We start from the raw sequence: 10,634 nt of genomic DNA, 5'->3' as shown, positions 1-10,634 counted from the left end.
GGCTAATACGAAAAACCCACTTGGAGGAGACTTATTCATGAGATTTGTCATAAGATGGTTCACCCGTCGCATGGCGAAAATCTGATTTCGTCGTTAACTCCAAGGACCTTTAGAACCCGTTCCATCTGAAGAAGTTATGTATCGATCCCCAAGGTGCACTCCTTGTATGATGGGTACAATAACTTCGCCTAGAGGTTGCATACTCATGAAATTCGTTATAAGATGGTTCACCTGTCGCATGATGAAATTCTGATCATGCTCGGATGCCTCTAGGAACCGTTATATCCAAAAACTCTAGAGCTAACCTTGTGAGGGGATTTTTGGGTAAAAAACTTAGAACTATCCTAACTTAAGGAGCCTTCCGATAGGTTGTTCTATTACCTTGCTTTGCATCCAACATTGCATGACATATCATTTGCATCATGCATACATCCATGCTGTCCTTGTACCTCATTCCAACTGTCTCTTTCATCCAGTCACCATCAATCGCCAAGCTGATTCCCAAGCATCCTTATCAGACGTGAAGTCTTACTCGACATAAAGATGGAAGACCTTGAACAAGAGAATCATGAATTCCGTGATGAAGTAACTACTCTTCGAGTTGGGGTGGAAAGATTGACTGCTTTGGTGGAAAGCTTAGTGGCTACTCGGAATCAACCATCACCTCCTTCATCTCCTCGTGCCACTCAAACACAAACTGAAGTCCAGACTACTACGATCTGCGAAGTTTCTACTGCTACTGTTTCTATGGCTCCTATCACTGGTCTCTCTCACTATCAGATGCCTAATGGCTACCCTGGGGGCATGTCTTACAACTTTGTGCCAGAGGGATACCATCCTGTTACTGGAGCTGCTCAAACTACTCCTATAATGACCGTGATTCCACCCCCGGTACATACCGTGCCACAAGCTGAGGAACCCATTTACCAAGTTGAGCCCAATGAAAGAGGTGAAGTTTATGATGATTTCCAAGATCAATTCCAAGAGATGCGAAAGGAGATTAAGGCCCTCAAAGAGAAGAATTCATTTGGAAAGAATGCTTATGATATGTGTCTTGTGCCAAATGTGAAAATACCTGCCAAGTTTAAAGTGCCTGATTTTGAAAAGTATAAAGGGAGTTTGTGTCCTCAGAGCCATTTGACCATGTACTGCAGAAAGATGGCCACTCATACTGATGATGATAAGTTATTGATCCACTATTTTCAAGATAGTCTAACTGGTGCTGCTTTGAAATGGTACATGGGATTGGATAGTACTCATATCAGTTCTTTTGATGACCTTGTAGAAGCGTTCATTCGACAATACAAGTATAATGTCGACATGGCTCCTGATAGAGATCAACTCCGAGCCATGGCGCAAAAGGAGAAAGAGTCTTTCAAAGAGTATGCACAAAGATGGCGTGAGGTTGCCGCCCAAATCTCTCCTCCTATGGAAGAAAAAGAGATGACCAAAATGTTTTTAAAGACCCTAAGCTCATTTTACTATGAAAAAATGGTTGCAAGTGCTCCAACCGACTTCACTGAAATGGTGAATATGGGAATGCGACTAGAGGAAGGCGTACGAGAAGGACGATTGATTATGGAATCTGGATCGTCGGTTGGAACCAAGAAATATGGAAACAACTTTCAGAAGAAGTGGGAAGATGAAACTATTGCTTTTGCAATTGATGGTGGAGAGTCTCATAACTCACGTTCCTACCGACCCTTAGCTTATCAGCAAGCACCATTCATATCATACGATCAGTATCCATATGTTGCGGCCGCACAATTCAAGCAACCATACCGACAGCCTTGGGCATCTCCTCCTCATAATTCTTCACAAAATGCTCCTCAGAATGCAGCTCAGAATCAGAATCGTCAACGGAATCAGAATAAACCTCAAAGGAACCATCCGAAGGAGGATCGCCGCATTGACCCAATTCCAATGACCTACGCTAAACTATGGCCATATCTAATCGAGAGTAAAGCAATAGCTCCCAGACCAACCCGACCTGCAAAGTTTCCATTTCCCAAGGAATACAATCCAAATGTCAAGTGTGATTTTCACGATGGGATATCAGGTCACTCCATTGAAGATTGCAATGTCCTGAAGGAAAAAGTTCAAGATCTGGTTGGCAAAAAGATACTCTCTTTCAAGGATATTGGTCCTATGCCATGATCAGTGCTGAGACACCAAGAACATTCCTAAAACCAATGGGTCAAAGCAGATCATTGAGCCACTTTTTATCACTTGCATTTACGTTTCTTCGCTTGTTTGCTAAGTGTTTATTTGCTTTTGAACATTGTTAACTTTAATGGTAATATTAATGAAATGAGCATGCAAGTTTTGAATTGGTCCATTCGTATTCACTCTTTCTTCCTTTTATTTTATTTTGTTTCCTAAAAAAAAATGAAAAAAATTATGTTTATGTTTCTCCTATTTCCTTTTCTCTACCATACTTTTGTTTAAGCAAGTATTGGAGGATGACGATAAACAAAATACCCAATTTGCATCAGTGTGCTTTCAAATAAAACTTTGTTGATGATGTACAGACATTCTTTCAAATCCCCAAACACTGGAGATATAAGGATGATAATCCCTCGTTAACCCCTTTGAGCCTTAGAAGTAGGTGTTTTCTTTCTGCACGCAATTGAAACCCTTAATCAAAACCTGGGGCAGGGTAGTTGTTCAGTTAAAATGACTAATGCATATGATTTCCAAGAGAATCATTTCATGGGAACCATTCTCGACCAAAGGTTCAACCGTATCCTCTCTTCGTACACTATGTCGAAGAAGTAATGAATATTCAAAACTCATAACGGTTGTCTTTCCTGAACCATCAGTGGGGCAGTCATACTCCTCTCTAATCATTGAACAATTGTCACACAAGTTGTTCAAAAAAAAATCATTCAAAAGAAAAGCCCGCTAAGTCAAGACCTAAAAAGGAGACTTAGGCAAAAAAAATTTTAGGGATACAAAAGTCAAAATAAAAGAGATCAGAAGATCATTATCAAAAGAAGAAAAGCAAAAACAAACTTGTGTGACTTCCAAAGAAGAATAGGGGACTGCCACCTTAGAATCCATTGGTTCTCAAGCGTCATTCGTAATCCTTCTTGGAAATTGAATACATGAGTCAGTTAACTAAACTTAGGACTGGAGTACATCATGAAGAATGGGTGGGTTAAAATCAAAATTTGAGCCTATATCATTTGTTTCTCAAACCGTGAACCTGGCCACGTTACAACCTCCGAAAGTCCTAATTGAAGCAAGATTTCTTTTGAAAGCATACTAAAGCAAGGTTGCGATAACCTGACTTCTAAATATTTGCTAATCATTTGTTTTGATACCACGTTATCACATCATCTTTCAGATATTGAATTTCAAACTTCCATTACATCCTCATCAGGATTTATTCATTGAATACCACAATTTCATTTCAATAAACGATTTGTTTTCAAAACTTGCATGCACGTCGCATTAAAATTACCACTTTGAATTGAACAGTTTCATCTGCAAGCCAACACTTTCCATCAAGGAAGTTTCGATAATGAAAATCAATTGAAGAGCCTAAAGTGGAATCATCAGGGTCGCATCACTTCACAAGTCCTTCACTCAAGGGCAATTCATTTCAAAGGTCCCAAACATTGGGGCATGTCATCTCAGGATCATCAGTTTGAATCCAAATTTTGTTGAAGCAAGTTTCTCCATATACTCAGCATTCTGGGGCAAATCAAGGCCAAGATCTCTCCTTCAAACAGTCAAAACAGACTATGTCATATCAAGCGGCCCTTAAGCTCATAATTGGTGTTGGGAATCATGCTTGCACAAAAGTCCTACCGAAGGACCTCTTCTATTTCACAAAATGTACCAGAGAACCTTTCTCATGCCCCCCATTGGGACACCCATTGAAACATTCAGCCATAACTTGCATTCATTAATCATATAATCATGCATATAATTCATGGGGCACCTTCCATATCACCTACGATCATAAAGCTCAATCTTGCTCGATATTTTCCCACTAAAAACAAAACTCGACCCACCATAGGTACCCAAAGAAAAATTTTGATACCCATTGGCACACGTCTAGTAAATTCATAACTTGCATTGATCAACCATCATGCATCATTACGCGTGCATCAATTTGCACAAAAGAAAAAATGTCTCATGCATAAGCAAAAAGCATGCATGGATTCATAATCCCCAACGATGTCACTACAATCATTATTTTCTTGATAATCCATTGATTGAACATGCTTGTTAACCCTTTTCCAACCCACTGGTTGAAATTGATCATTTACCTTCTAGTCTTCTGAATCAACCTACTGGTTGAGAACTGTTCTGTTCATTTTTGTCAGCCCACTGGTTGAATTTAATCATGGATCGTATTTTTCAATTATTGTCAATCCACTGATTGAAGATCACTTTTTTTGTCAACCCACTGGTTGAAGTTTATCTTTTTTGTGTCAATCCACTGATTGAATATCACTCATCTTATCAACCCACTGGTTGAAGTTTGTCTTTTTGTGTCAATCCACTGATTGAATATTATCTTGTTTTGTCAACCCACTGGTTGAAGTTTGTCTTTTTTGTGTCAATCCACTGATTGAATATTATCTTGTTTTGTCAACCCACTGGTTGAAGTTTGTCTTTTTTTTATGTCAATCCACTGATTGAATATTATCTTGTTTTGTCAACCCACTGGTTGAAGTTTGTCTTTTTTGTGTCAATCCACTGATTGAATATTATCTTGTTTTGTCAACCCACTGGTTGAAGTTTGTCTTTTTTGTGTCAATCCACTGATTGAATATTATCTTGTTTTGTCAACCCACTGGTTGGAGTTCAATTTTTACGTGTCGATCCTGTAACACCCTTCTAAACCCCGCGGAAATTAATAAAATAATTCAGAGTAAAACATGAAAACAAGGGTGCCACAATTCAATTTAAAACAAATTATCATAAATCAATTGTCATGCTTCACTTAGGGGAAAATCATCCATTTAACAAAATCATGTTTCTATACAGCGGAACATTAATCAACAGGTAAGCATAACATCATCTATGCAATATCTCACAAAATTACTCCAATAACAACAAAATAGAGTATCATCATAAACTCTAAACTAACGTTCCCCCAGTGTTACAATATCAGAGCATGACACCGACGCTATACCAAATAAACTGACTCATGAGCTAATCCTCACCGAGCCAAAAGCCGCTACTCGCCAATCTGAAATCATCAAAGTAAGGGTGAGTCTCATTCACAATTAACAAATGTTATCGAATCATAAACAATAACACATCATAGTCACATTATTCATCCAATTTCGTTATATTCAGATTGTCAGGAAATACTCATCAACACATAACACAAATAGAATACATTACCAAGAGGCAACACCATAATTCATCCAAACAAATCATAACCATTACACAATCATCACATATTATAACATTGGACAATCTTCCATTCATGTTATAATAACACAAGTAACCTAATGCAAATGCAACTATATGCATGTGGTACCAAAATCTGGGATAACCCAACTCACCGATCCACCATCGTCAAGGATACGACAACACCCACTCACTAATTCCACACAATGGGAATTAGCTACCACTGATCCACCATCGTCAAGGATCAGCCACATAATGATTAGGAATGCATGTATCAACCATAACATGCTTATCACCCACATAAATCAACCAAATGTCATAATCATCAACCACCACAATAATCAATAGCCATACACAGTTATGCTATTTCTCAACCACAATAAAATACATATTTTACATCAACAATATACGTATAACAAACACCAATTACACCCACAACATCATAACAGGTAAATCATTCATTATACAGTGCAACAACGATAACACCCCTCACAATCGTGTACCAAGTACAACAAAGCAACTCAACAAAGACAGAGTATTTACCTCATCATTCCTCAAAACACATGATATCCATATTTACCATGAACAACACCCATTTGCACAATTAACAGAAGCAACCACATTATCACAACATACATCATTGCACATATTCAATTATGCACACAACAACCATTGCACCTCATCAGCTATGCAAAACCAGAATAAACCACATTTGAAGAAAATGATACTTTTTAAAATAAAATCAAGTTGTTATTGTTTTATTCGTTTCATATGGTATAACATTCAATTTAAGGAACAACGTCCAAAACGGCGTCTAAAACGGACTTACGGTTTGAAAGTTACACATCTTTAACTTTCTACAAGAAAACAGTTATCGCTACAGCACGCGGCGCAACCAGAGTTCGCGGCGCGACCTGAAGCATACAAACACGTTCGCGGTGCCAACCTATGCACGCGGCGCGATGCGAGAAAACAAGTACGCCTTCGCGGCGCGCACCTACCTTCGCGGCGCGAACTGGCAAAAGTCAGAGCTTTCATCGCATTTGACAGCATTACGGGATTTACCCCAAAATTCCCAAAACCAAACCAAGTTATGTTATGAACCTCAAATACCACCATATCAGCCACATACATGTTATAACACAAATATAACACTCAAGGAGGATCATTTAATCATCATAACAATCCTATAATCATACAATTCCCCTCAAAATCATCCCAAAACCCCAATCCATCATACAACCAATTGACACAAACAATGCATCTAAATCAGTCCTATTATCTATAATACGATAAAAGATATTAACCGGAAGAGTCCCCCTTACCTTAGCCAAAGATCTTGATTAGCCCTCTTCCTCTTATGTTCCTCTTTCACGTATCAGCTTTCCAATCTCTCATCTCCTCTGCTCTGCTTTTCACGTTCCTTTTTCCTTTTTCCCAATTTTCCTTATTTCCTTTATTTTATGAAAACATAAAATAATTAGTAATGGGCTTACTCCCTTAGCACCCCCATACTACTAATCTCACCATTCTAGCCCAATGGCCCTTAATCCATAATTTTCCAATAATTCAACAAAATACCAAATAATTCTAAATAATAATTTAATTTCCGATTAAATTAAAATTAGAAAATATGGGGTGTTACAACTCTCCCCCACTAAAAGAGTTTTCGTCCTCGAAAACATACCTCAAGTAACCAGCTCGTATAAGAGTCCTTCACCTGAGTCTCCAGCTCTCAATTAACATTACCATCAGTCAATCCCCAAAAATCCATCTGACATAACCAACAGGAAACATGTTTCATACATTCAAATCCCAGTTCTTACGTCGCTTTTGGCTATCCAAAAGTATACCACTCGCTATAGCTCCAAAAGGTTAACAACAACAGAACATTGAGATACAACCTATACAATACGCTCAACAAACGAGTAATACAATTACACAATTTATAGTATGATCACACTGATCAACACTGCAGTAATGCATACCATCTACCAACACACCAACCTTAGGCATATTCTTCCATCTGAGCGATAAAATAATACTTACACTTTTCACTAACCGCTTCCTTCAAGAAACTCAATACTCATATTCCTATACCATTGAATCCCAATTATCTGACTCTTCTTAAGTCACACCAGTAATTATCCAACACGTTACATTCCACTTTTTCCGCGCTACTCTGACTACTCATCACAATCATCTATACCAAATAGATTTCTGAGTTTCACCCGATTCCGATTCTCTTTACTCATTCGTCCAAGAATCATTCTTCATCATTCATGGTACCAATTTACCATTCAGTAATACTTACTCGCACTCAAAAACAAATTCCTGAGTTACTACATCTATTAAACATTCCGGCCATCGGAACGAGTGCACACAAGTAATTAAAATCACGCTCATCAGCCTCAATACGCCATTCCTTACAAACAACTCAAATTGAGTTTCACTCTTTTCTAAGAACTAAATCAATTCCTCCCTTCATAGAGTATAATTCCTCATTATATCTAGAATCTACAATAACCCCTTAACAACAACACAAAATTATTACGACGTCATATAGCATCAACTCTTCGTTTTAATTTCACCGAATACATACTCGTTAACTACGTACAACCGTAATAACATATTCATCATCTCGACAATTATTCAAAAGAGTTATAATTTTTCGACACGACATCCTTACATCCACTGGATTCTAAATCCAACATATAGATCAACACATATGTTCTATGTAGGTGATCAGTGCATATTTATGCACATTCTCCTATATTTTTACTTAGGCATTTCTTTACTTTACCTTGGTTATTTTTCTATTTTAATGTGTTTTTATAATTTAGTTTATTTTTGCCTTTATTTGATTTTCGTATTAATTTTTCAGCATTAACAGTCTGCACGGAAACGATCATATCTGGAGCTTCGGGAATCGGATCGACGCGTTCTAATAATCGCCGGAAAGCTAAGAGAAAGAGCTATAACTTTTGTGTTGGAGTCAAAGTCAGATTCGGAGCGCATATTTTCTAGAATTTCGTTTGAAGCTGCAGCATTAGTTTTATTTAGTTTTGGATCATTAGTTTATGGGCTTGGGTTATGTTTTTGACCCAGTTTGAGTTAGTAGAGAAGAAAACCTTATTTTGTTTTATAAGGGTTGGCAGCCGCTAGAATACGGGAGACCTTTTTTCCCACAAATTTTACTTTTGGTCTCATGATTAGAATGAAGAACTAATTCCCGAAGGCAAATCCTACTGCCTATGGGTTCCATTGCTTTGAGGTTATTCTAATACTAATTTAAATTCGATTTCTATTCAATTCTTTTCTGTGAAATCATTTGCTTAATTTGATTACAATTGTTTGCTTAATTCGATTGTTGTTCATAGTATAGAATTGATTAAATTCGATTGTATGCATGTTCCTAAATTTAATTGCGTGTTATCGTTTGCTTAATTCGTTAACTCGTCATATTCGTAACCGTTTGCTTAATTCGGTAAATAGGAACATAACTCGTATGATTTTGATAAGCGCTTGTCTGATTAATCTCATAATCGAATAGGATTGAAGCCGTTTAGGGATTGGTGTTATTATAACCGATGATAAGTCGGAACCCGAATCAGTAGGATTAGCCGTTTAGCTTATTTTGATAATCACTTATTTTACTCTGTTTTATAAATTAATTCTAAAACAAACCCTCATTATCGTTTTTAGTGTTAGTTAATAAAATCAAGAATCCTTGTGAGAACGATATTCGAGTTGTTGTTACCGCTAAACTACGTTTTCAAAATACTCGTTTTTGATCCGTGCGCGACAGCGGATCAGTAGGCTTCCGACATATTAATTCCTTTACTGCCCGCGAGTAGTACTCATAACACTACTCCACATCACACTTTCGCTGCGCGACTCTGATTACCCGTCTTAAGTCATCATCCACCATGTCGCACTCTTTCATATTCACTTCTTCATAAGTTCACACAACATAGTGAGTGATTATTCTCACGGCTTAGTATTCATCACATCTTAAACCATTAAGGTAACAAAACAAGCTTATCTCTTCTATATGATTCCATCTACTACCAACAAGAGATTTAGGGTGATCAAGTCCTAAATTTGTCAATATTAGTTGAAAATCATATTTAAGCATAAACCGTCGTTACTACATAATAGTGTCCCTTTCCGAGTTTGCACCCAAACTCATTAACATCGTCATAGTCCAATAATTCACTACGGTGTCCTTCTTCTAGAATATTCTTCCGAAGCTCAAAACATCAGAAACACAAATCCAATCACTCAACCTTATTACATCGTTTTCGTCGATCCTGAATTCACCGCCTTTACTTTGGTAATTCAAAGTCAACCTATCGATCAACTCAACATCATCTTTCCGACCTTCTCTAATCTCGTTAAGAATACCACTAGTCATCTTCTAGCATACTCAATCTAACACTATTAGGAGTGCCTTCACATACTAACTCAAGTCTCTAAATTGTCCAATTAAATCCAACTCATTCATCCTTAGCACCGACATATTTAAAGACTTCCTACGCAACACAATAGCACAACATTCATAACTCGTGGTTTTAATCGAAATTCTATTACATCCTTCACGTCCAATTATCATCCCACTCGGAATCTCAACAAAGTCTTCCTCACGTCAACAAATGTTAGAAATTCCCTACAATTCTTCTTTTATACTTATCGTTACCTTGCCATCACAAATACGATTCCAAGGGTTCTAAAGTTTGTCCCATCTTTACTACTAATTTACTCATTCACTAAAATCCATCGGTATTCAAATCATCTTTGTGACCGAACATCTCATCGACTTATTCATCAACAACATGTTCTACTCCACGTCGTTTCAAACAATCGCGGTAGTAGGCATTCTTATTCAACAAGTTTCACGCTTCTATAACCGACTTCAGAACCTCTCCTCATAGGGTCACTCTACCGTATTTATAACTCTTCCATAAATTAGAACACAATCCCTCCTCCTCGTAGGTTCAAACGGCACATTAATCCGACACTCGGAACTCAAGATATGAATTTTCCAATTATTGCCCAAAAATGCAACACTGACATCATGCAGCGACACTCTATACGATATATCCAAAACTCCTCAATTGGTAAATTCAATTCTTAAAATTACTCCTCAACAAACCTTCTAATTATTCCCTCGATCCATCCAACACTGACACTGACATCCCGTGCAGCACCAATAAACAAGTCTAGTTATAAGAACAAGAGTAACCGTAACTTCACCT

At 37.5% G+C, this 10,634-nt stretch overlaps 1 protein-coding gene across 1 annotated transcript; it reads left to right on the top strand.

Moving 5' to 3' along the window:
- The first annotated feature begins 543 nt into the window (after nt 1-543).
- LOC131643670 (uncharacterized) lies at nt 544-2,157 on the top strand. Its single transcript, XM_058913997.1, has 2 exons — nt 544-1,382; nt 1,503-2,157. Exons 1-2 carry the CDS (start codon nt 544-546, stop codon nt 2,155-2,157), a joined length of 1,494 nt encoding a protein of 497 aa, XP_058769980.1.
- The last annotated feature ends 8,477 nt before the right edge of the window (nt 2,158-10,634 follow it).

The sequence above is a fragment of the Vicia villosa genome, linkage group LG1 (assembly GCF_029867415.1).
Source record: "Vicia villosa cultivar HV-30 ecotype Madison, WI linkage group LG1, Vvil1.0, whole genome shotgun sequence".
In the NCBI taxonomy this organism is placed as follows: Eukaryota; Viridiplantae; Streptophyta; class Magnoliopsida; order Fabales; family Fabaceae; genus Vicia; species Vicia villosa.
The sequence above is the reverse complement of the archived record's forward strand: the minus strand, read 5'-3'. Positions and strand labels throughout refer to the sequence as shown.

Coding starts and splice junctions, on each gene's coding strand:
- LOC131643670 (XM_058913997.1), top strand. CDS start 544: ATGGAAGACCTTGAACAAGAGAATCATGAATTCCGTGATGAAGTAACT. Junction 1,383..1,502: donor GAGAAAGAGTCTTTCAAAGA/GTATGCACAAAG, acceptor AATGGTTGCAAG/TGCTCCAACCGACTTCACTG.